Source organism: Melozone crissalis, unplaced genomic scaffold (assembly GCF_028551555.1).
Source record: "Melozone crissalis strain CALT ecotype California unplaced genomic scaffold, PUWL_Pcris_2 ptg000017l_1, whole genome shotgun sequence".
Lineage (NCBI taxonomy): Eukaryota > Metazoa > Chordata > Aves > Passeriformes > Passerellidae > Melozone > Melozone crissalis.
The window spans coordinates 4803098-4828073 of NW_026535795.1; the positions used below are offsets into that span (position 1 = coordinate 4803098).

The following is a 24976-nucleotide window of genomic DNA, read 5'->3' on the forward strand; positions in this document are numbered from 1 at the left end:
CCTGCTCCTGGCACTAGCAGGGGGCACCAGGGCGTTTCTTGGGCTGCACCTTGAGGATCACATCGGGCCGGGACTCCATGGGAATGAACACGTCACCCCTGCGAGGGTTGGAGTGCAGCTCGTAGCGAAGGTGCCCTCCATAGGAGGAAACCTGAGGGAGACACAAATCTCATCATTGATACAAGTTCACAGCACTGAGACAACTCAGAGGTGGCCGTGCTCAACTGACCATCAACTGCAGTGCCATCAACTGTGCTCAACCAGAGTGTGAGCAGTGCCTGCAGGTGAGGTCAGTGTGTTCTCCATTCTCTTACCTGGTCCCCAAGGTAGGAGCTGGGTGCAATCCAATAGAGCTCCTGGTAGGCATCTGGGAGGTTTTTGAGGTCAGCAGTGACGAGCTGCTCCCGTGGGCTCAGAGCTGTTGGCACCTCGTGGCGGTCGCTGCTCAGCAAGAGCCACCCGTTCATGTCGACAAACTGGAGAGGAAGAGAACGCTGGGTCTTCTGGTGGAGTTACAGAAAGTATTTGTGTGTTCATGCTCCAGAAGAACAGGTCCCAGAGCAGCAGAAAGGGGAGTAACAGGCTCACACATCACACGCATCCTGATGAAGCCACAGGAAAGCTGATCATCACCCCCGCCCAGCACATGAGACCCCAGAGACCAGGAAAAGGGGCTGAAAGCAGGAGATGGGCACAGGGAGTCAAAGACAACCCTCCTCATGGTATCTTCAGCAGGGTTAACGCAGCACAGAGACCCGAGGGCAGCAGGGAGCCAGGTGGATGGGACACACCTGACCTGCAGGCTCTGGGGGCCCCAGCCCCTCTCACCTCAGCCCGGTGCTTCTCGGCGCTGCGGCAGCGGTCGGTGGCACCGAAGCAGAAACACTTGGTGCAGCCCTTGGGGTTGGTGGCATCCAAAGAAAACGTCCCCAGGCGGCACTGGTCACACCTCGGGCCCTCCACATTTTCCTGAAAGATAAGCAAAGCTCAAGTGTCAGCAGTTTCTCTCAAGGCCTCAGTGGAGGACAGGGATGGCTGGCTGAGTAATCAAAGTGCTGTGGTGCTGGAAGATGTTAAAGCAGTTCCCCGAACAGGTTTGCTTGAACAGCACCACCAATGTTAAATTCACCTAGAGAAAGCACTTGCAAGCCCTACAAAGAGTCTGGAGCAGGGCAGCTCAGAAGGTGCTTGAGTTACTCTGCTGCCATGGAGCCAATAGGGCTGACAGCTCCCCCTGCAACCAGCTCGGACACAGGGCTGGACTCAGACTGGCCATCTCCCTCAGAGACAGCCCAAGGAGTGAAACATCCTGGCCAGGAAGGATGAGGAGAGAAGAGCTTTTCAGGTGCTCTGAACCCACACCCCACGGGGCAGGCTGGGCACGCACAGCCTCTGCCAGAGCAGGAGAGTCAAGCCAAGGACAAAGGCACCAATGGAGGCACTGGGGACTGACCTTGCAGTGACACTGCCCCGTGACCGGGTCACACACGCTGGCCTGGGTGCCAGCCTGGTGGCAGTCACAGCGCCTGCACTCAGGGTAGTGGTAGTAGCCAGGGGCACAGAGGTCACACTGCCGCCCGATGATGTTGGGCTTGCACCTGGGGGGACACAAGAGCCACAAGAGCTTTCAGAGCTTTCCCCATGCTGCACATTTCTGCACAAGGTGTCCCAGCAGGGGACTCTAGCAGGGAGCCCAGATGTCCCGAGTGGCAGAACGAGGCTGCCCCACCTGCACTGGCCGCTGTGCATATCGCAGCCTGGCTCTGCCAGCTCCTGCACGCCGGGCCGGGAGCAGTTGCAGTCCTCACAGCCGATCAGGGGGTGGCACCCGAACGTCTGGGGCTCACACACGACACACTCGGGCTTCAGGGTGTGGGGAGGGCAGATGCACTGCCCTGTCACCTCATCGCACAGACGTGTCCCGCAGTCACAGGCTGCAAGGGGCAGAAAAAGGCTGGGTTTGGGTGAGCCAGACCCAGGAACGCAGGGCAGGCGTGGGGAATGGACACAGAGCAGGGGAGGCAGAGGGCAGCCAGGGGAACTCACGCCTGCAGTTGGGGAAGCCCCAGTATCCGGTGGCACAGCGGGAGCACTGGCGGCCGATGACGTTGGGCCTGCAGGGACACTGTCCCCCGAGGGGCTGGCACTGGCTGCCCCGTGCCCCCGCCTCGTGGCAGGCACACGGCTGTGCCCCATCGTTGTAGAAGAGGGACAGGGAGATGGCAGAGTCACGGCAGAACCTCGAGGACGTGCTGGGGCTGCAGGGGGAGGCAGGAGGGGTCAGTGCTGCATGTCCCCACAGCCTCCACACCACCCCAAATCCAGCAGCCATGGGGACTTTGTGGGACCCACAGCCTCCACACCACCCCAAATGCAGCATCTCCTGCAGCCATGGGAGCTTAGTGGGACCCACCACCCCAAATCCCAAATCCAGCATCTCCTGAAGTCAAGGGGACTTAGTGGGACCCATATCCTCCCCACCACCCCAAATCCAGCATCTCCTGCAGCCACAGGGGCTTAGTGGGACCCACAGCCTCCACACCACCCCAATCCAGCATCTCCTGCAGCCATGGGGGCTTAGGGGAGGGCGAGCCCTGTGACACTGAGAGCTCCTGAATAGCCACGTTTGGTGAACAGAAGGAAAACCTCAACCACTCCCTGCCTGCCACACAGAAGGGAAGGGCTGCTGCTCCCTGAGGAGTGTGCAGCCTTTGGGCACCCAAAGCCAAGCATCTCACTTGATGTAGAAGCTGTTGATGCCACAGCTGCTGATGAAATCATAGGACTTGTCCAGGGGTTCCTCCTGCAGGTACTGGGGGCTGTAGCTGTCCTCAGGCACCACCAGGATGTAATCCTGCAAAGCAAGGGCAAGCTGGGTGAGCCAGATCAGACAGACAAGCACCATCCAAAATTACTCCAAAGTGCAAATGCACCTTTAACCTTCCATGCCTTGCTGGAACAGAACATAACGCACCAAAGGCCAGGAGTCTCCTCTCCACTGAGGTCTGTCCCTCAGGGTCTACTTAACCTAAAGCTCCACACGAGGAACAGCACAAATTCAATGGACTAAAACCAGGCAGAATAGCCCCAGAGCACAGCCCTGGCTGTGCCTCAGCAGGGAGGCAGTCTTTATAATCTGAAATTTCTACACATGAAGGCACCAGGGTTACAATTCTGTCTTTCCATTTATCCAAATTTTGGTCAACCTTCTAGTCCTGCTGCCTGAGAATAACAAGGGCTACCTAACCTCATGATGAGGCCTGCCTGAACAAACAATATTACACAGGTTTAAAATACTGCTAGAGCAGGAATAAGGCTTATTCTGGATTGTGACAAACCATGTACGCAAAGTAACGGCTTCAATTTCTGCCTGGTTTTGATATCAGAACCAGACAAGGATGGACATTGTCATATGCAGAAGCTGCCCCTGTAAATTCTGCCCCCAAGGGCATAATCTCCTCCACTAAGGCTGGAGACTGCAAGTTCTTGGGTAGTTCAGAGATGAGTGATGGTGGGGAACATTCCTGAGGTCACACAGTGTCAAAAATCCAATGCAAAGCCCTCTGCCCAGCCTGCTCTGGGAGGTTCCTGGAGAGAGGCTCACCAGCCACAGCTGCTTGCCCTCTGGCACCCGAACCACCACAGTCAGATCATTGTCAGTAACATCCAGGATGGTTTGGTCCTCAGAAACCACCAGGCTCCGACACCCGTAGCCATGAGGGCAGAAACTGGCATTGGTCTGACCTGAAAAGACAACAAATGTGTTTGTCCCACCTGTCCCTTGAGTCCCCATCCTGTGACCGTGTTCACAGGGGTTTGAGGATGAGGGAAGAGACGAGGATCTGACTCCATGTTTCAGAAGGCTTGATTTATTATTTTATGGTATATATTACATCAAAACTATACTAAAAGAATAGAAGAAAAGGTTTCATCAGAAGGCTAGCTCAGAATAGAAAAAGAAGGAATGATTACAAAGGTTTGTGGCTCGGACAGAGTCTGAGCCAGCTCACTGTGATTGGCCATTAATTAGAAACAACCAACATGGGCCAATCACAGATCCACCTGTTGCATTCCACAGCAGCAGATAATCAATGTTTACATCTTGTTCCTGAGGCCTCTCAGCTTCTCAGGAGAAAAAATCCTAAAGAAAGGATTTTTCATAAAAGATGTCTGTGACACCCATCCCATCCTCCCACTTTGGAAGGGGTAAATCAGCCTTCCTTCATTTTTGCAATCCCTAAAGAGCCCACAGTCATCCCCTGGCATGGCAAACCCCCAGGGCTCCTGGCACCCAGCACTTCCCCAGGTCCCTGCTGCTCTCACCTTGCCAGATGCGCCCTCCATTGATGAGCACCTCCACGGGGAAGCTGGGGTGGCTGGGCTGGTACAGGTGCAGGATGAAGGCGTAGCGTCCCAGGCTCTGGATCCTGCTGCTGAACACCACTGCAGCCTGCCCCAGCACGGGAGAACGCAGACACAAACCCATGTGAGACACCTGCACACACAGCTGGCATGTTCCTGAATTACTGCACAGATTTGTGCTCCTATTGCCCAGCTGCCAGGTGTGGAGAATTCAGTGAATCCAGCCCCCCGTGCCTCCACACTCTCCCCTCTAATGCTGCCACCTGGAAAGCTTTTCCTGGCATCCCAGAGAACCAAACAAGGTTGGATAAAACCAAGACTGGTGAGTCCACAGGAATTACAGGTTCAGGGAGAAGTTTAAAGCTCAGATTAAATTCTGAAAATGCTAACTGATAAAGCATTAATCAACAGGTAAGGAAAATTTCTCCCTGCCTGAGTGGTTCAGTGTCACACACCAGCAAACCAGCCCAAGCCTTGCCTGTGCCCCTACCTGTGGGGACTGCAGCAGGATGAGCTCTGCAGAGGGGTCCATGGCTGTGGGAGGACGAGGAGCAGGCTCCACTGGCACCCCAGATGGAGCCACATGGACAGCCTGAGCCAGGGGCACCTCGGGGGGAATGGGCAGAGCCTGGGCCCCCTCCAAAATGATCGACTGAGAAAGCTTCAGGAACCTTGAGGGGACACAGGAGCTGCTGGAAAACAAGGAGTGAACAGGATGTGAGTATCTCCAGAGAGAAAGAGAGGAGGGGAGCACCCCCTGTAACTGCTGGTGGATTACAAGGTGTACCTTCTGAGGGAGAGCTCACTGCCAGCACCCCTGGGGCTCTGGGACAGGGGCTCTGCAGGAAGAACAGGAGCCTGGCACAGGCCAATTCCTCTGCAAATATTTATCTGAAGCAGTGTCAAAAATTTGGCTACAACAAGGGTCTTGCTGTATGTGAGCAAGCACAGAATGCCTGTTTGGGACTACACTTGATGCCTGCCCCAGGAGGCAGAGTGGGGCTCAGGCACAGGACCATCAGTGTCATCCCAGTCTGTGCTCACAGGACACAAGCAAGGAGCTTCACCTCAGCTGCAGATTTCTTCATCAAGAAACTTTAAAAAGTCTCTGAGTCTGAGGGAACCAGGACATGCAAATGTTTTTGGAAATAATCCCATTGATGCTAAAGCCAAGGGGGACCTAAGAGCCTCACCTGTTGGATGAGAAGGTGCCATGGACACTGATGCAGTGCACCTTCGGCTCGATGAGCTCCATGGTGAACTGTGCAGCAGGGATCAGGTACACTTTGTGCTGCACAAGGGAGAGAGACACCTGGTTATGTGACAGCCTGTGCCCTGGAGCCACAGCTGGCCCTGTGCCCACCAGCCAGCTGACACTTCAGCCAGTGCATGGCAGCCACACCTCTGCTTAGTCCTTGGCACAAGCATTATGGCATTTGGAAACTCTACATATGGACGGGATTCTTCCATCCTTGGCTAAACTAGGAATGTCTTGAAGATAAAGGAACTGCCCCATTGCTACAGAGCTCCCTCTGCACGAGCAGCTGCTTCTCCCCATCTCCTCCCACTCCCAGCCCCATGATTTACTTCAAAACACCCCAGTGACCACACTCTCCACTTGGATTGGTTGTGACATAGACTACCATCCAGTATCCAGTCCAAACAGGACTAGAAAACCCAGACTAAAATCAGAGATACAATTCAAACAGGACTAGAAAACCCAGACTAAGATCCGAGATCCAGTCCAAACAGGACTAAAAAACCCTCCTACAGGCTGGGTCCCAGTCCAGCCTTTCTCCCTGTGACCTGTTCCCTCAGAGGAAGCCTCACCAGGAAGAAATCAGCCAGATCAGAGGTGAACCGAACAGTGGCCTCTGAGGTGAGTTCAAAAGTTGCCATTCGACTCTGGGAATCCACAGCAATCCCTCGACAAAGGAAACTGTAAGAGAAACACACATTTTGAAATCAGCCTTGCACAGGGTCATGAGCCATTTCTTGTCCTGCCAGCTCTGTGTCCTGAGGGGATTTACACAAAGTCCCTGGAAATCTTTTGATGTTTTTTCTGGCTGCTCGCAAGAGCGAAGTTTTCCAAGGACACCCCAAATATTTGTTTCCTACCGCAAAGGTCGCAATCTGAAGCCAGACAGGGTTTGACCTGTCTCCAATAAACCTGCCTGGAGGCCATGCCCTAAGTCAAGGTCCCCACCAACAATTCAGCTGTAAACAGATGCCCAAGATTATCTCCTGGCAGAGGCAGGTACATATTGCCCTGAGATGGGGGACTAAAATCTGTGTCCAGCTGGAACGAGTCGGGACAGAGCTTAATGGACAACACTGGAGCTTGCTTTGTTTATAAACCCAAAAAACTTCCAAGTGGAGGGGAGGTTGTCCTTGCCAAGGCAGAGAGCTGGACCCTTTCTGCCCCGAGGTGCCCTTACCTGTAGGCACAGGGGTAGAAGGTGAAGGTGCCCTGCTGCGTTGGTGAGTGCGGTGAGCTGACGGCGATGGCCACGCTCTGCAGGGCGTTGGTGTTGGCATATTCCACCAGCAGCACGTGCTTCCCAGGCTGGGCCACGGCCAGGGACAGCTGCACTTCCACCTGCAGCACAGAGGGAGCGCTGAGGGAGGGTGTGCAGGGTGCTACAAGGCAGCCTCCTCTGCAGCTCAGGGGACAATGCACCAAATGTCATAAAATCCTTGCAAACCTTTACAGGTGAGACTCTGGGTTTGGGGGCCCTGAACTGCAGCAGGGGTGCAAAGCCTTTCTGGTATAGGTAAAGATATGATCAAATGAAATGCAATTGAAAAAAAAAAGCCAAAAAAATCAGAAAATTGGGAGATTTAGTGCCTACAAGAAAATGGTCTGGGAGGAATGAGGTGCAGTGCAAAGGACCAAAACATGCCAAAACTGACCTCACAGATGCTGCAAAAGCAGGGGGAAAAATCAAGGAGGAAGACACAACTTGGAGGGGAAGATATGAGAGACATGGCATGGATACTTAAAAAAGTAAAGCCCCAGACAGGAGGGGCAGGGTGGCCGGAGGGGACAAAACAGAAGTGGCACTCACATCAGTGCCACTGCAGGTGGCCATGGGCGGGTGGGAGGGGGTGAGCTGCTCCGTGGGACACAGCCTGGGGAGCCTGTTGTCCATCCTGCACACTGCATCCACCCCTGGCACAGCAGGGAAGCCCTCCACAGACAGGTACTTGTACAAGAGGCAGCTGGAAACACACAGAAATAAATGGTGAAGTACAACAGTTACAGCATGGTTTTAAAAGTAGAGAGCACACACACAACCTGAGCCCAGCCAAGTCTGCAAAAGGCTTTGGTCTATCAGGAGGGCCAAGGAGGAGCTGTGGGCAGTGAAGAGGAAGGGACTGGGCATTACAGGACCAGGAAGAGCAGAAACAACAAAAATCTTCTCCCCTTGCAGGGGGCTTTATCCTGGGGACCACTGCTATGGTGGATGGGACAACCAGTGTTCAACGCCCAGCCAGCCTTCCTGCCAACATGGACAGAGAGGTTCTGGGTAAGCAGATACATTGAGATGCTCCAAACACTACCAGACTGCTCACTTTGAATAGTCCAGCAAAACCCACTCATGGCAGCTGTTTCTGAGGACACACACAACCTGGCACTGGGAGCCCAGCCCAGCAGAGAGGGGGGCTGTGGTGTCACTGGGTGAGCTGGCCCTCCAGGGTCCATGACAAAACACAGACTGGCTGTGCCACGGATGAGGAGATCTGTGGGCTGGCTTTCTGGGCTGGTGTAGGTTCCACAAGCCTTATTTGCCACAGCCAAGTGCTCTATGATCAGTTTTACTGCATCACTTAGTATGGACTATGTATACTCCTTAAGCCCAGGCCAAGAGGAGCTGAGCAAGCCCCACACAGCACAGAGATGTGCAGATCCTTACTTCTGAGTGGCTTGTTCAGGGGCTGGCTGGTAGACACAAGGCTCCGTGACCTTCAGCTGCAGGATTGGTGCTTCGTAGTATGAGCTGGGCAGCAAAACCAGGTAGTCCTGGGAGGAGAGATGGGAGAGGTGTTATGCTTGGCACATGTGTCCCCAGGGGGCTGCTGAAGCCCCCACGGTGGGTGGAGCACAGGGCCTTACCAGCAGCACCCCCTGTGCTTCCACAACCAGGGACCAGGTGCTGGGGTTGAGCACGAAGGGCTCCCCGAAGCTGTTCTGGGGCACAGTGACAAAGGCTGGCTCCGTGCTGGGGGCAAAGACAATCTGCTTGGTCTGCTCTGTACCTGGAACAGGAGGGGATGAGAGGCTGTGAAGGGACTGGAATGGAAAACTGGGGCTGGACATGGCAGGGAATGCTCAGGGAAGCAGCTCTGTGGTGCAGTGGGCAGTGACAGGTTCCCACTCTCTCGGTGCACCACAGTCCCACACTGTCCTGGAACAGAGACATCCACTCTCAATCTGCTCAACAGCCTAATGGGAGAAATAAATATAAATCACTGCAATCCTTAATGCAAATCCAGAGCTCTCAGTGTGCTCTGCATCCCCAGGCTGCAAAGCACAGAGTGTTGTAAGCCAAGGAGCGTTTTGCCAGCTAGAAAAGGAAAGAACTCATCTGTGAAGAGTTAATTGTGAGACAGACAAAAAGAATTGCCCAGATACATTTTCTTCCTCAGGGAAATTCTGACCCCAGCTCCACAGGCAAGACACCTGTCTTCTGGCAAACCTTCAGGCCCCCAAGGTGTGCTCCTGCCTTTCTTCCTGCCAACCACAGACTCTGCACTCGAGATTCAGACATTATTTCAAACTGACAGAACAGAACGGGTGCAATGCTGATCCTGCTGCTGCTGAGCAGCTCCTTGGCTCATCTGACAGTCCCACAACCTCTTCATTAATGGATGGAGTCACCATACAGCCCCTAGAAGCAGACTGTGTGCCTGCCAGCAGGTTTTGAAGAGCACAGTGAGAGGGATTCATCGGGAATGGCTGCACGGCGAGTGGACGAGATGAAGAAAGTGGAGAATGTGGCACACTGACTGTCCTGCTGTGCTACATGGACATCAAGGCACAACACACAGGGCCAGAAGCTACAGCAAGGGCTTGTGCTGCTGCTGGGATGGTCAATAACCCCTGTCCATGTGTGGCAGCTCTGTGACATGGCTGGCAACAGCTGAGGCTGGGACCTCACTTTTCCAGATGGGAAGCAGAGGTGAGGATTCAAGGAGTGAAGACATTCCCCTGAACTGGCACTGGGGTAGATTTATTGACTGAAGTTTCAGATCCCTTTGAGGCAACACACAGCTCCAACTGAGATGGCTTCTGGAGGCAGAGTGGAAGAAGCCAGGCTGAAAATCCCACACTTGGAAAAGGCTTTCCCTTTTGGAAGTCACATCTTCCAGCTTCTTTCCAGGCTGTTTGTTCTTTGTCATGTGAAGCCCTTTCCATCCAGACATGAGGTGGCTCAGCACCCCTGAAGCCTCCCAAGGATGCTGCTGTCCTGTTGTTGGGGCACCAGTTTGGCTGCTTGCCTTCAGCACTAAAAAAATAATGTTGCTTCTGTACAAGAAGTGAAGCACTTTTTAAGGCAAATGAGCTCTGCTGCTTGGACAGGACAGGTTAAATACTTCCTGACCTTTGGTGGGATCCCAAAACATGACCATGGCTCCTGCTCTTCTTGTTCTTCTGCTGTGTAATACGACTGGACATAAAAAATAAGCCATTTTTCCTCTCAAAAAGAAAAAAAAAAAGGCAGCAGAAAAATAATATTTTGGCATTTCAAACCTTGCATATCACATCAAAGGCAGAACCTGTGTCAGCTCAAGACAGAGGAGAGAACTTCACACACTGATAAATTAGGTAGTCAGTGTTGACAGCCTTGTGCTGTGGATGCGTGGTCTGGAGGAAGAGTTTCAGCAGGACTGTGGCTGTGGCATCCCAAGGGGTAAAACCAGCCAGCCAACCACCCACCATGGCCTCAGGTGTGTTCTCAATGTTGTCTTGCTCAGATTGTTTCCCAGAAAACTTGCTGTCCAGATTTCTAGGCTTGTTCAGACATCTTTTGGTGGCTCTTCTCCATCAGCTCATGGTTTGATGAGAGGACACTGCAGCAGACTGCAATGCCTGTGTAAGATATGTAATTCCATGGCACATGGTGTAACTCCAAGCCTCACACCACATGTGAAGCCAGCAGCTGGTTTGGGAGAAGCACACGGGAAAGGCAGGACTGCCATGTCAGGGCATCTGGTAAATAAAACCTGGAACCATTCTGCTTTTGTGGAAAGTCAGCTCAGCTTTGCCTGGGGCACTGGGGCGATCTCGTCCTGTGCTGGGAAGGTTGTACGGAATTGTACAACAGCTTTATCTCCCACCAGCCTGGCTGGTGTCAGTCCTCAGTGTGCAGCCCCAGGGCTGGGCCCACCTTGCTGCAGCTTTGGTAAATAAAGGGGGCTGCAAACTCAAATCAGCCTTTCAGCTGGGAGAGCAGGACTAATGGGTAAAGCCATATGGAAGCGTCTTCTGGAAAGGATGATGCAGGAGGCTGCCTGGGATGGGGAGGAGGTGGCGATGGCACAGGGAAGCAGAGCAGTCTGGGATCCTTACCTCTCCTTCGTGGCTGATAAGCTGTAATTGTGCCATACACAGTGGCCCCTCCTGAATTAATATACCTCAGGATGACATGGAACAGATAGAGCTCTGCCTCCTTCACGTCTACAGTGACTCTGATCTTATTCTGCAAAAAGCAAAAGAGCACACGGGGCACACATCACTGGGGGGGCAGCTCCTGAGTGCCCACCCGCTCTGGGGAGGGCCTGGCCCGCCTGCCCTACCTGCCTGCCTGCCTGCCTCTGCTCCCCCTCCCTTCCAGCCCAGGCACGGCTCTGGCCGGACGCCTGACGGGGGCACGCTGGGGACGGACACACCTGGGGGCAGGAGAAGGGGCACAGGAGCAGTGTCGCAGCGTGGGATGCTCTGAGTTAGTCCAGAAGTGAAAAATGCACTTACAGTTGGCACAAACATTAAACTTTCCTTCCTCAAGGACCGAGACCCTCCCTTGCACACTGGCGGGCCCCCGGCTGACGTAGCGGAAGACGAGGCGGAAGAGGTCGGGGGAGGTCACATTGACAGTCACCACTACCTTGGGCTGGTGGAGAGAGAAAGGGGAGAGAAGCAGAGCACACCTTCAGTTACCTCCACCACCCTCACTGCCAGCCCAAGCACAGCCCTCACTGCTCCCAAAGCAACATGCCACAGCGCGAGGAGGAGACAAGCACACGGACCCTACTGCTCATGGCACCTCCTGACACTGTCCCTGCTCTGGGGACACTTGGGGACAGCCACTGAGGGAGCAGCCTGCCTGTGGAAGAGGGTGGGAAGGCTGTGATCACACCTGGAGGATGCTGTGGCACAGCAGGGTGGCTCACCTGTTCTGGGGCACACACAATTACATAGGAAAGGTTATGGGAAGTTGTTGCTTTTGTTGTCAGTGCGCTGCAACCAGCCACCAGGTACCAAACCCTGCCCTTGTATCTATGGGGCTCTGCCCAGCTGCCTGCAGAACAGGCTGGGAATTGAGCTTGTGCCTCATCCTCAGCAATGTGCAGTGCTAAGGACCAGCAGGGCCAATGGACCATACAACTCACAGCACATCTGCTCTCTCCCTGCCTGGACAAGACTCTGGCTAAGGAGATGCTCAGGTTTGACCCATTTCAAAGAGATCCTGGGCTTAAATAACTTCCTGCCCAGGGAGACTTGTAATGAGGGCTGTGCTCTGCAAAGCTTCACTTACACACCATCTTCCCATGGAGAGCACACTGGGAGGGTTTTGATGATAACAAATTACAGGTGAGACCTGCCAGCCAAAAGCCACATGTCAGCACTTCTATCAAGGTCCCTTTCTAGCTAAAACACCAATGCAACACTGCAGTTATGAGCTTGAGCTCCATCCTTAAGCTTTAAGGCTGGGATTTTCCCAAGGGAGCCCCACTGGGGTTTCATGCTTAGCTCCTACCTAAAATTCAGTGGGAAACAGCCCCTCTGTGATTTCACCTAAGCACAAAAACGTGAGAAAAACTGAAAGTACATGCACCAGAGTAAGGAGCATCTTACATGGAACAAGACTGTCAGAGAATCACTGCCCTGTACTCCATCCCCAAATGTGCACACACTTCACAGAGGCCATGCAGAAGAAACCACCAAGGAGAGAGAAAAAGAGTCAACAGAAGAAACAGCTTCACTTCCAGGGCTTACACAACTCCAGGTTAGCATAAACCATTGTTACAGCAAACCAGCTAACAGCAAGGGCAAAGGCTGAAGGGTAACAAGAGGTGCAAGCCGAACACGGGAGCTGAGGAGGAGATACTTATTTTTGGAAAGGGGAGGAAAGGTTATGGAGAGTTATAGGAAAGAGCAGAGTCAGTTGAAAGAGGAACAAGGAAACGGAGAGACAGTGTTTATAGACATCCCTGTAAGTAATCACCATGCTGCCACCTTTGTCTAAATAGATTAGGATGTCATGGGATTCCCAGTTTAGGATCTTTCCCCTCATCAGTCTATGCCACCCCCAGCACTACAGGAAGTATCTGCACAAACAGGCTATATATACACTGTGCTGTTTATGTTGGCCATCCTGTCACTTGGGGGGGTTTCAGGAGCACTTGGGGTCAAAGATGTGTGCCAAAAGCACATCAGTGCTCCACTGGCCACATCCTCCCCGTGGGGAGCCGGGCTGGGCTGCAGCCAGCAGCGTACCTGGATGGAGGACATCTGTGCATAGCCTCGCCAACTGAAGCCCTCAAACTCCAAGGGGTTGTAGCCAAAGCGCACAGCCCGGCCCGACGGCGTGGTGCCTTCCTCCAGCTCGAATTTCAAGTGGTGAAGGTCAGGGAAATAATGATCCCGTGCTGGTCTGGGGAACAGAGAGAACACCATCACCTGTGGGCTATCAGAGGGAGCAGCAGAGGTCACCTCCGCCAGGCTGATGTGACAGGGTCCCCATGCCCGTGGTGGCAGAGGGCACCGTGGGAGGCAGAGCATGCCCCGGTGCAGCTTACTGTGTGCAGGTGGGACCCCGCGTGCCCTGCCGGCAGCGACAGGCTCCGCTCCGCGCCTCGCAGGACGGCCCCAGCGCGCCGCCGACGTCGCACCGGCAGCCTGCGGGAGGAAGCGCCTGTTTACATTCCCGCCGTGCTAACGAGCTCCTGCTCACTCATCAAAGGCACATCCCCAGCGGGCCCGGAGCCTGCGGCCACTATTTTTATTCCATTGTATCCGTTTTCATATCTGGCCCCGGCCCCACTTGGATGGACACTCTCCTTCCACCTCAGCGCGGAGCTATTTCCAGGCGGATGATGGAACAAGGTCTGCAAACCCTCACGGTGGCCACGAGCTGCAGCCCTGCCAGTGCTGCATGGCATGGCTCAGAACAGCCCATCTCCTCCTTCACCTCTTCCCACGGACAGAGGGGAGAGCGGGATCTCCTCCTTTACCTCTTCCCATGGGCACGATGGAGAGTGGGATCTCCTCCTTTACCTCTTCCCATGGACATGGTAAAGAGTGGCCAACCCCACGTATCCGTGCCCACCCTCTCCCAGCAGGAGGAAGGGGCATTGCAGCAAGGATGTGTCCAGTGGTTCAAACACACCAGTTTCTGGTACCCAAAGGGGTACCTCACCTGGCTGTTTGCTCCCCAGCCTGACAGACCTCTGTCCAATAGTGGAAAAGCACAACCTCAGGTCTCCAGAGCCACAGTCCATGCTCTGGGATGTGGTATAGAATCAAAGAACCAAGGTTGGAAGAGACTTTTAAGATCACTGAATTCCAACCATCAACCCAGCACTACCACTGTTAAAGCACTTAACTGCATCACCCCAAAAGAGAAGGTGGGACATCTCTTGCCCCTTTTCTCCAAGGTCACCACCAGTCAGTCTGTGCAGTGGGGTCAGTTCTTGGGGCCCCTCACTCACCAAACACCTCAGAGAAGGGGCTCACCTTGGCAACCAAAGTAATTGGCATTCTCCATGTTGAAGTAGCCATCCTTGCAGGCCGAGCAGAGCTTCCCACACACGTTGGCTTTGCAGAAACACTGCCCATCGCCCTGGGAGAGAAGCAGGCATGGAAACTCATTCCCTCCTGTTGCTTGTCATGGCTAAGCTGTTCCTCAGTTATTTGGGTTCTGGTCTGAGACACTGCAGAAGCAGCAGACTGATATTCATGCTTCACAGTGCTTCCTGCGCGTGGGTGGGCCAGATAAGGGCCAGATAACTTAAATTACCCAACAATGCAGGCAAACAAAAATCCAGGCATCCTGGGACAGACACAGAAATATTTAGGTGCCTAATTTATGACAGGTCTTAATCCCACATTCTCATGCGAGCCCAGATTGTGGTGCAAGAGCTGAGAGCTCAGTGCTGGGGCCTCTCCAGCAGCTGCTGGGACAGACAGAGCTGAACACTCCCAACACAGCACACTCAGGGGAGCCTGGAAGCAGAGAACAAACCCACCTGCCGGCACTCTGTGATCCCACTGATGGTGCCCTTGGTGTCACACTTGCAGCCTGAGGAGAGGGACATGAACAAGAAAGCCAGAAGGTCAATCAGCCTCTGAGGAGAAGCCTGATGGGGTCAGCACCCACCACACCAGAGGACAGTGATTGGGGTAAGAGGAGCCAGGAACTGCTCAAGTAGAGGGTAGCCCTGCACAAAGGCTCAAGTTTCATTTTGGACAGCTACTGTTGAGGACACAGCTACCCAAGATATTTGCCTTTTCTGCATATTTGGCCATGAAAAATTAAGTGTCTGTAGGGAGGGCTGAGAATGGCATAACCCATTGCATGAGCCCTATGCTTCATCCCAAGCAAAAAGCTCCAGGCTCCAGTCTTTCCCCTTTCCACATGAGGGCCACCCAGAGGACTCCAGCTCTGACACATCACTTCTGGGTGAAGATGGAAGGAAGGCCATCACTTCCAATCCTCCAGTGATGGTGCTCACTGGCTTGGGTTTGGCTCCTGCACGATGGAGGGGACTTTTGTGGGCTGTGCAAATGCCATTTCCTTACTCAGGCAGCCATAGGGGTTCTCTGGAGTCAGGTTCCAGTATCCAGGCTTGCATCTGTCACAAGCTGGGCCTTCCACGTATGCCCGACAAGCACAGGAGCCCTGGGGAAAGGCAGGGGGAGAAAAGAGCAAGTGAGCCCAGGTTGAACATGGGGTCTGCTGCTCTGGCTGAGCCTAAGAAAGGACTTGGTCCAAGAAGAGATAAAGTAGATCATACAGAATGACCCGCAGGGGTTGTGGTAGGTTCATTTCATACTCACCGGGGCCAGCGAGGGATCTGCAGTCTCCAACCCTGCTGGGTTACAGGAGCCCACTAGAAAAGAGGGGTAAAAGAACAGATTTACAGCGCTAGAACTGGGGTTATTTCTCCCCTTGCAAAGCTTTTGGGGGATGCTGAATGCATTTACCACACCCAAGAGGCTGGGCTGTGGCAGAGATGAGGGAAGGGGGTACCTTGGCAGTGGGGGAAGCCGTAGGCGCCGGGCTCACAGCTGTCACAGCGCAGCCCCGTCACCCCGGGCCGGCAGCTGCACTGCCCCGTGTCCTGCTCACAGGAGCCGTGCAGGGACCCCTCCCGGGAGCACTGGCACGCTGCAAGAGAGGGGAGAGAGCTGCTGCATTCAGGGCTGTCAGCCCTCCTTTGTCTGCCTGACCTTCACCGAAATCAGGATTATAAATAAAATTCTCATTCTTTGCTTTTGGTTAAAAAACGCCCCATCTTTTAAGAAAAACAATAGAAGTCTCAGTGTTTATCACAGCCATTCACATACACTTATGTGTATTTCAGAGGCTTTTTGTGTATTTCAGAGGCAAGGAAGAGTTTTGGTTGAGGAGAAGGGGTGTGATCTCATCTCCTAAAAGTCAGTTGCCAGTGATGTATCAGACCCTATAAAACCCCAAACACTCCAGAGCAGCATTTGGCTATCAGAGTCTGCCCTGTGGATGCTGGGCAAGGATAGGGCAATGGTTCCACAGCTTCTGCAGGACCTGCTGCCCATGAATGCACAGAGATCCCACTGCCCTATCACAGGAAAGGTCAGCAAGCTGCCAGGAGCTGCCCAAGCCTTCCCTGCCCAGCCAGGACACCTCAAACCCTGCCAAAGGAGACATTCCAGGCTGACACCCCCACGCTGGCTAACAGATAAAGACTGCTCAGGAAACCACAGACTTAAAAAAAAATATAAAAATCAGGTGGTTCTCTTCTTTCCTTGCTGTGGGTCTTCTCCAGCTCTGCAATCTGGCTATGGCTTTATGAGACCAAAAAAAAAAGTGACTACTGAAGTCCTGTGAGAGCATTTCATCTCTGCCTCCAGCCTCTTCAAAGGCATTCTGCCGGCATCAGCATTTGGGAGCAGAGCTCTGCCAGCTGGCAGGGCTCAGAGTCCACATTTAGGGCTGTGCAAGAGGGTGATGATGCTCTTTTGTTGCCTCACGGAAATTGTATCACGGATTACTTTTTAATGAGCAGTAAATTCTTGCTGGGAGACATGAGAGTACATCTGGCTTCTGGTCGGGGCTGCTGACAGGGAGGGAGGTGGGGACACTCTGCTCACAGGATTTGGGGCTGCAGGCACCTGACACAGGCACCAGCAGCAATAGTCCAGGAGTGATGCAGTGCCCAGAGAAATGGATGGGAGCAGAGAAACATTAAGGTTGGAAAAGACCTCTCAGATCATCACCCAACTGTTCCCCCAGCAGTTCCAAACCCACCATCAAACCATGTCCCCAGCTGCCACATCTACATGATTTTTAAATCCTCCAATGATGGTGGCCCCACCACTGCCCTGGGTAGCCTGTGCCAATACTTGACAACTTTTTTGGTGAAGAAATTTTTCTTAATACCCAACCTAAACCAGAGTGCAACATGGGGCCATCTCCTTTTGTCTGGTTACTTGGCAGAAGAGACCAACCTCAGTGTGGCTACACCCTCCCCTCAGTGTTTGCAGAGAGCAGCAAGGAGTTACTCACGTGTGCAGCTGGGGAATCCATAGAAGCCCAGGGCACACTGGCTGCAGGTGTGCCCTGCAAAGTTCCCGTGGCATCGGCACTGCCCCGCTGGGCTGCAGGTGTTGTCCACTGCACCCCGGGGATCGCAGGAGCAAGCTGCAAGAGCAGGACTCTGATCATCCCTGAGATCTGTGACCGAGCACTGCTGCTCTGAACCATCATTCAGTCCCCCAGGAATCAGCCACTTCTATCAGAGAATATTAATTTCTTAATCCCTTGGCAAATGGTGCAGTATTTTCATAGTCATACCAGGAAAATGCACTCAGGGGTCTTTACAGCCCATTCAGTGTTCCCCAGCAGTTTAGTAGGCTAATGCACTAAAACCACACACACACAAAAAGGGCATAAACTGAGACACCAGGTCACAGCAGGGCTGTGATGAGGAAGTGTGACTGATAAAAAACTGCTTTGTCTTCCAGGCTTTGCTATGATCCATGACCCCCAAAACAAGCCTGCCAAATTCACAGTGCAAACCACACAGATTTGATACTGAGAAACACCAAAGTCTTGCAAGAACAGCCATGTTCTTTAGAGCAGCAGGAGCTGAAGGTTCAGGTGCTTACCATAGCAGTGGGGGTAGGAGTGGTAGCCAGGGCTGCACTGCTCACAGCGTGGCCCTGCAAACTCAGCTCTGCAGAAACAATTCCCAGCAGAGTCACAGCCTCCTGGCAGCGTCCCCACAGCACTGCAGCCACACACTGCAACACACAGAACACCCCCTGAGCTGGGAGCACGGGGCAGAGATCATGGCAGAATACCTTTTTCCTGGGCTTCTCAGACAGGCATCAGGTGCTGCTTTTAAGCGTTCACACCATCAGTCTCTGCCCATGGCACATAATTTCCAAAACCACTTTCCAGCCCCTCAGTCCCCTGCCAGAGGATTCTGGCTGTGTCCCCACCCAGGCCCATGAAGGACAGGTACTCACACTGGCACAGAGGGTAGTTGAAGTAGCCTGGAGCACACTGGTCACACGAGTGCCCTTCAAAGCCCGTCCGGCACAGACACTGCCCTGTGTCACTGTCACAGGTGCCATCGTACTGACCAGGGCCAGAGCACTGGCAGGCTGCAAAGCAACAAGGCCATCAGTAAATCAGCAGGGTTTTTTTTGTCTTTAGCCTTCCCAGGAAAGGAACCAGAGCATCTGGGGTAGAAGAGCAGTTGCTACAGAAAGCATGGGGAGCAGAGCTGACAGCAAGCATGCCTGGCCCATAGCGAATTCCTCCAGAGTCCCCCACAGCTTGGGAGGATGCTGGAGGGTCAGAGCTGGGTGGAAAACAACAGCAGAAGTGCAGAAGTCATGGGAATTTATCACTTGGAAGCAAAGCTGTGGAATTCCTCCTCCCCAGCACGGGTGAAGAACAAGGAGAAGGCCAGCAGGGCCAGCCTGGGGACACTGCCCGCTGGGTACTCACGCTGGCAGCTGGGCCCGTAGTGGCCTGGGGCACACTGGTCACAGTGTGTGCCCTGGAAGTTGGGTTTGCACACACACATCCCCACCCGGGGGTCCTTGCGACAGGCGTTGCCTTCTGTCCCTCCCGCGTAGCAGTCACAGTCTGCAAGGGGACAACAACAGACACCACACAGGGATGTCAGCCCAGCTCTGCCAGCCCAGCCCTGAGGTCCCACAAGGACACAGAGGAGCTGCCCTGAGGCAGCTCAAATGCTCAGGCATTTGCTTCCATACCCTTCCTATCAGATAAGAATGCTTTAGCCACCCACGCCTGGCTCTCGGGGTGGCTGGCAGGGCTCAGCACCACGACGGTGTGGAGGTGCAGGGTGGGCAGCAGGGCAGCACACAGGGCAGGCAAATGCTGCTTCCACAAGCCCAGGCAGAGCTGAGTCAGTGTTGTGTGGGAATAACCACAGCCTTGGGCTAATCAGGCAGTTTCTCTCTGGTCACTCCATGCTCAGCTGCACCCCAGACCTTCCCACTTCCAGGGCAGGGTGTGCCAGGCAGGCAGTGCCAAGGCTCTGGGCCAGCCCTGCTGTCACCAACAGCAGTGGTGTGGGGTGCTGGGCTGGGAGAGGCAAGGACAAACATCATCCAAAAAGCAGAGGGAGGGGGAGGCGAGGAAATGAGAAGGGAAGTGAAAAATTCCAGCTCAGGAAAGAAAAAACCTGTCTGGAAAATACAGACTTCAAAATCTCAGAAGGAAGGAAAAGGTTATCTGGAGTGTGCTGGGGAGCATGAGACAGGGGAGGATTTGGTGGGAAAAGAGACAGAATAAAGCACAAGGGAGTAGATGAACCAAGAGGAGTGAGCATGAGAGAGGAGGGAGGTGTGGGGAGCAGGGATGAGTGCATGGATGAGCTCTCTAAACAACAGAGGGAGCGACACAGAGCGAGTGGCTGCCTGTGCACCACCCTTCAGAGGTGCCCACAGCAGAGCTCCCAGCTCAGCCACAGCCCCTCTGTGACCTTTGGGGGAGGCTCCTCACAGGGAGGGCAGAAGGGACATCCCCACATGGCCTGGACCCCAGGAAAAAAATCACACTGTCACTCCAGCCTAGAGCTTCCACATCAGTATAAAGGGAATCATGAAACTTCCTTTCCACCCAAGTCAGCTGATGGTTGTACTGTCCTAAAACCACTCAGGGCTGTCCCATACAACGTATGTGCTCAGTAAGCTGAAGACCTGATCTTGCATTGGATGGGAGGTATAACAGAAATGACAGCATTGCCCAAGCATCACAGAAAATTGCACTGCTTACTTATTATCTGTCCTGCAGGAAGCACTTGTTCTCCAGTACTGTTGTGAGAGAAAGCTGGAATGGCTGTGCAGAGAAAAGACACATTGGACACGTCAGCACACACACTCAGAGAAATCCTGATGGAATATCAGGGACTTGACAGTCCCAAAGCTGATCAGGCTGAATAAAATGTGGAAGACGAAACAAAGCACAGATGTCCCACCAAACAACAAACCATTACAGCCCTTTTTAGCCTGTCTTTCACAAGATAGTGGGAGAAGAAACTCCAGCCACATGGGAAGCTCCTGTTGACTCTGTGTTCAGAGCAGCTCAGCTCTGCTGCAGCTCCCACCCAAACCAAATGTGAAAGAACTCCTGGTGGGACAGGAGAGCACATCCCAAGAGCCACAGCTGGAGCTGCTGGCCCTTCCCAGAGCTGCTGGGTGTGTGTGCTGCCAGCTGAGCCCCCGCACTCACGGTAGCAGTGGGGGAAGTTGAGGTAGCCCTCGGCACAGGCGTGGCAGTGCTCCCCGGTGTAGTTGGGTTTGCAGTAGCAGCGCCCGGTCAGGTCCTCGCAGGTGCCATCGGTGAAGTCAGACTCACAGTTACAGCCTGCAGACAGGGACAGGTGGCACTGAGTGAGCCTCGCACTGCCTGCAGCAGGAAACCTCCCAGCCCAGCCCTGCCCAGTGTCACCCAGGCCAGCAGGAGGTCACACTCACGGTAGCAAACATAAGGAGAGTCGATGGGGTGGTCGGGAGAGCGATAGTAGCCAGGGATGCACCTCTCACAGTTAATGCCAGTGGTGTGGTGCTGAAAGACAGTGGGTTGGAGAGGCATCAGTTCCTCTGCCTGCAGGATTCACATTCATCTGCCAGATTTACTAGCAGCTCCAGGTTACAGAGAAAGCAGCACACCAAAGACCCAAATCTGCTCAAAATTTCACATACACTGACTTGGGAACAAAGCACTTCATGCCAGCTGCATCCTCCCATAAATACAGTGTGAGTTTCAGGTTCATACCTGACCTTGAGCCCATTTCGCTTCTTTCAGATGGTAAAATGCCCTGACCATTTTGTGCTCCAAGGATGGGAGCAACCTCTTTCCTTCCAGCAAGGAAGCACAGTCAGAAGTTTCGTGCCAGTGCATGAATTAATCATGTCACTGTCACCTTGGGAAGGGAAGAGCTACTTTCCCACTTTCACAGAGACTGAAGACTGGCGCTTTGGTGGGCAGAGAGACATCCAGGGAGATGCCAGAGCACTGTTAACTAGGTAGGGATTACACAGTGTAATCCCTACAGCAGCAACCTGTGCCTCCCAATTCTGGTGTCTCAGCAAACTAAAGCTTTAGGAGTTAGTGGTACTACCAGGGTACTACCAGCTGGAAACCCAAGTGCTGTTCTCATTACTGGGGCACACTCCTTTAATCCACAGCAAAGAGACTAAATTTCGAGGCAGAGACCTAATTTAGATAACAGAGGGGCTTGGTGGAGAGGTCCAGGAGGCTGAACTCCAGGCTGACAGCAGAAACAAACACAAACATTTGCAAAAGCCTTTTTCAGAGAAGCTCTTTGGGCCTACCTGGCAGTCAATACAAACACCTCCCCCTTCAAATTTGTCCTCACGGCTCCTGCTGGCTTTGTGTCGATCCACCTCCGGGTCGTAGTAGCAGTCGTAAGCATGGCCATTGCAATTGCAGGCTGGAACACAGAGAGAAGGGAGCTAAACCACCTCAGAGGTTCTTCAGTCAGCACCTGCATCTCCAGGTGTCACCTCTCCCTCCTGGGTTTGATGGGTTGGTTTTCCATGAGGAAAGATGCCTGAATGCATCTGGGGGATTACAGGATCTCCCAAGCTCTCTGAACTCTTGCAGGTCAAAAGCACAGAAGCAGCAACTGCTTCACAAAGTCTCGTCTGCAACCAGGAGAGTGCAGTGGGCACAAAATCACAAGTAAAATATGTGCAGGCGTGTATGGACGAGAAAGAAAAATCACCACACTGTGGGGCCTCGACTAGCCTGGATTGGAGAGCAACATTCCTGCCTCTTTTATCCCACCCTGGATAGAGGTGAGCTGTAAAACCCAGCACCAGCTGAGGGGGCTTTAGAAACTCCCAGGATTTAAGATCCTTTGCCACCCTGTGTTTCTAAGACACCGTGTGGTGCAGCTCTGTGCTCCCAGTGCAGCAGAAATTCCGCTGTTGGCACTGACCAAAGGTTCCTCTGGACAAATAAAGATGTCCTGTATGTAAACACACCCAAACCTAACTCATCTTGCAGACAGAATTGAGCAATGAGACTTGCCTGCACGAACCCTTGGACACACTGGAGGAACTGGAAGGCAAGCAGAGCCAAATTCCCACATGGATCTCAGAGACCGCCCTGTGTGAGCCTCACCTGAGCACCAACACTGGCTGTGCAGGGTCCTCCCTGCTGTGTCACTGCCCCCAGCTCACCCAGTCCCACTCAGCATCACCCCAGCAGTGCAGAGAGCAGCTGCTCTGCAGCAGGGCACGGGGCAGTGCCTGGCAGGAAGGGAAAACCCAGCCCTGTCACCATCATATGTTCTGAAAAATCCCTTTGCCAGGATTTCTTCTCCTGGGAAGCTGAGAAGCCTCAGAGAAAAACGAAAACAATAATTATTTGATTGCTTCTCCTGTGTTTTGCTGCTTTGGAATGTAGTCTGGAGATTGCTTATCCAACAAGTGGTTGCTGGATTGGTTTCATGAGAATTGTTTTTACTTAATAACCAATCACAGCCAGCTGTGTCAGGACTCTGGCAGAGAGAGTCACGAGTTTTCATTATCATTCTTGTTAACTTTCTGTCTGTACCCTTTCTGTATTCTTTAGTATAGCTTTAGTGTAGCATTCTTTAATATAACACAACACCATAAAATAATAAATTAGCCTTCTAAGAGCATGGAGCCAGATTCCCTCATGTCTCCCCTCATCAGGGCTGTCTCAGGCTGACGCAGCCCCACTCACGCTGGCACTCGTTGGCACTGTCGGCGGTGGCAGGCTTCCAGGGGAACTGGTTGTAGCCAGGGCAGCAGCGGTCACAGGAGCCACCACAGGTGTTGTGCTGGCAGTCACACTGCAGCCTGTGGGGACAGGAAAGGGCACAGACAAGGTTGGGGTGATTATAGGGATGTGGAGCTGCTGTGTGACCGTGTAGTGCATCACTGTCGCTGATCTGGTACACGAACAAGTGGTATTTGCTAATCCAAATATTCTATAAAATGGGCTTCTAAGGCTATTCCCCCCAACTTTTTAATTGATTTATTTGTTTTTTTCTGAGCCAAACTTTGCTATTCCAGCTGCATTCTCTCCCTTTCTTCTCCTCCACCATCCTTCTTTTACTTCACGGGGAGACAAGGATAAGAGAAAAATCTGCTGCTGTCTAGCCAGCTCTGCAGAGAATAAAATGTGAGATGGTTGGAGGTGGCAGTGGTAGAAACTGAGCTGAAGCTGATTATTTGAGAGAGTACAGCGTGGTGCAGGGACACAAAGATGTCCCCACCACTGTGCAGGGGCAGCATGAAAGGAAAAAATGATAGCCCAGAGCTTGGAGAGGGATGGGACCACAGAGGTGCTGTCTGCTCCTCCAGGCACACCTGTGCTGCAGGGAAGGGGCATGAAATTTGAATTAAAAATTTCAGTAGATGCTGGCCCCACAGTCCCTGTGCACTGCATTCCTGCTTTCCAGGCAGGGCTGTGCTGGGCAAAGGAATCTCGACAGGCACCCGATGGATCTCATCCCTGCCCCACCACCAGGGTGATTCAATAACGTCAGTGACATCAGCCCCAAAGCCTCCACTTAGCACAGGGCCATTCCCATCCAACACAAATGCTTTCTGTTGTGTTAGACTTATGGTTAATACAGCATGTTCCAGCTTTTATCTGTGCAATTACTCATTTCCCCTCAGGGCCAGTCTGCCACTCCCATCTCTCCCTCCCTCCTATGCTTTTCCATTCAAAAGCAGTGTGTTTAAAAATAAATGTAATTCTTTTAAAACGTTAGAAACAAAAGGAGCAGTCATTCAGGGTGAAGTGTAGGAGTGCAGACACTCTGCAGCGAGCCGAGTGCCACAGCTTCCACCTACATGTAATTTTAAGATGTGGGACCTGAAAGTCTACATATAGTGAATTGCCAGACAGAGGCAGCAGCACAAGTGACCTCATTTTAATGAAAATAATGGGATGATCTGAAAGTTTGGGGGGAATGCAAGCAGGATCCACACTCAGCATGAGCGGTTGAGAGGCAGAAGGTGCCAATGCTGCTCCCAGCCCTTCCCTTGCAGATACCATGGGACACTTGGCTGCCATCAGTTCTCCAGCACTCACCATGCCCCATCCCTGCCCACATTCACAGGCTGGGCTGTAGCTGGCAGAGTCCAGGCATGAAACTGAACCTCTGGCTGGAGCTTAAGTGGCTGAAAACAGCCCTGAAACATCCACTAGGAACTTTGTTCTTCACATGTTTTGCAGACCCAAGGGGGAGTCTCAATGAGAGGCAAACCTTGGCCATGTACCCGGAATGCAACCACCCACAGACCTCTCACCTGGCTGACCAGCACTCAGCACTTCCAAGGAAACGAAATTTTATTGTTTTTTCCACAGCAGCAGCTGGAGATCAAGATTAAGATCCATACACATGCGTGTGGAGAAAGATGGACACTGAGTCAGGAAACTTATAAACCTGCAGAGCAGTGTTAATATCCCTGACTGGAGGACGTGGCTCCAGCCACACACCCCGGGCTCCTTAAGGCTCAAGATGTTTGAAAAGAACTGGTTCAGTTCCCAGAATGCAAGAAGATGGCACTGCATGAGTAAAGCTGCTCATTTCAGAGGAGAAGGAGGTATTTATTTAGTCTCTGCTGTCCAGAGTTAGC

General features: G+C 53.0%; 1 protein-coding gene across 1 annotated transcript in view; it reads right to left on the reverse strand.

Annotated features, from left to right (window-relative positions):
* The window catches only part of LAMA5 (laminin subunit alpha 5), an 87396-nt gene that overhangs the window by 18824 nt on the left and 43596 nt on the right, over nucleotides 1–24976 (reverse strand). Inside the window, exons 7-39 of the mRNA XM_054274367.1 lie at nucleotides 23070–23185; nucleotides 21668–21786; nucleotides 20807–20897; nucleotides 20562–20696; nucleotides 20106–20168; nucleotides 18807–18947; nucleotides 18320–18457; nucleotides 17957–18091; nucleotides 17355–17489; nucleotides 15840–15977; nucleotides 15647–15699; nucleotides 15389–15488; nucleotides 14836–14888; nucleotides 14324–14429; nucleotides 13387–13486; nucleotides 13085–13241; nucleotides 11339–11477; nucleotides 8480–8622; nucleotides 8280–8386; nucleotides 7431–7584; nucleotides 6801–6961; nucleotides 6193–6301; nucleotides 5556–5653; nucleotides 4853–5054; nucleotides 4324–4450; nucleotides 3605–3744; nucleotides 2739–2854; nucleotides 2047–2258; nucleotides 1730–1934; nucleotides 1454–1598; nucleotides 829–969; nucleotides 315–476; nucleotides 50–151 (exon numbers count right to left, since the gene is read on the reverse strand). Of these exons, the coding sequence (XP_054130342.1) occupies nucleotides 50–151; nucleotides 315–476; nucleotides 829–969; nucleotides 1454–1598; nucleotides 1730–1934; nucleotides 2047–2258; nucleotides 2739–2854; nucleotides 3605–3744; nucleotides 4324–4450; nucleotides 4853–5054; nucleotides 5556–5653; nucleotides 6193–6301; nucleotides 6801–6961; nucleotides 7431–7584; nucleotides 8280–8386; nucleotides 8480–8622; nucleotides 11339–11477; nucleotides 13085–13241; nucleotides 13387–13486; nucleotides 14324–14429; nucleotides 14836–14888; nucleotides 15389–15488; nucleotides 15647–15699; nucleotides 15840–15977; nucleotides 17355–17489; nucleotides 17957–18091; nucleotides 18320–18457; nucleotides 18807–18947; nucleotides 20106–20168; nucleotides 20562–20696; nucleotides 20807–20897; nucleotides 21668–21786; nucleotides 23070–23185 (4243 nt within the window). The remainder of the gene's footprint in view (nucleotides 1–49; nucleotides 152–314; nucleotides 477–828; nucleotides 970–1453; nucleotides 1599–1729; nucleotides 1935–2046; nucleotides 2259–2738; nucleotides 2855–3604; nucleotides 3745–4323; nucleotides 4451–4852; nucleotides 5055–5555; nucleotides 5654–6192; nucleotides 6302–6800; nucleotides 6962–7430; nucleotides 7585–8279; nucleotides 8387–8479; nucleotides 8623–11338; nucleotides 11478–13084; nucleotides 13242–13386; nucleotides 13487–14323; nucleotides 14430–14835; nucleotides 14889–15388; nucleotides 15489–15646; nucleotides 15700–15839; nucleotides 15978–17354; nucleotides 17490–17956; nucleotides 18092–18319; nucleotides 18458–18806; nucleotides 18948–20105; nucleotides 20169–20561; nucleotides 20697–20806; nucleotides 20898–21667; nucleotides 21787–23069; nucleotides 23186–24976) is intronic.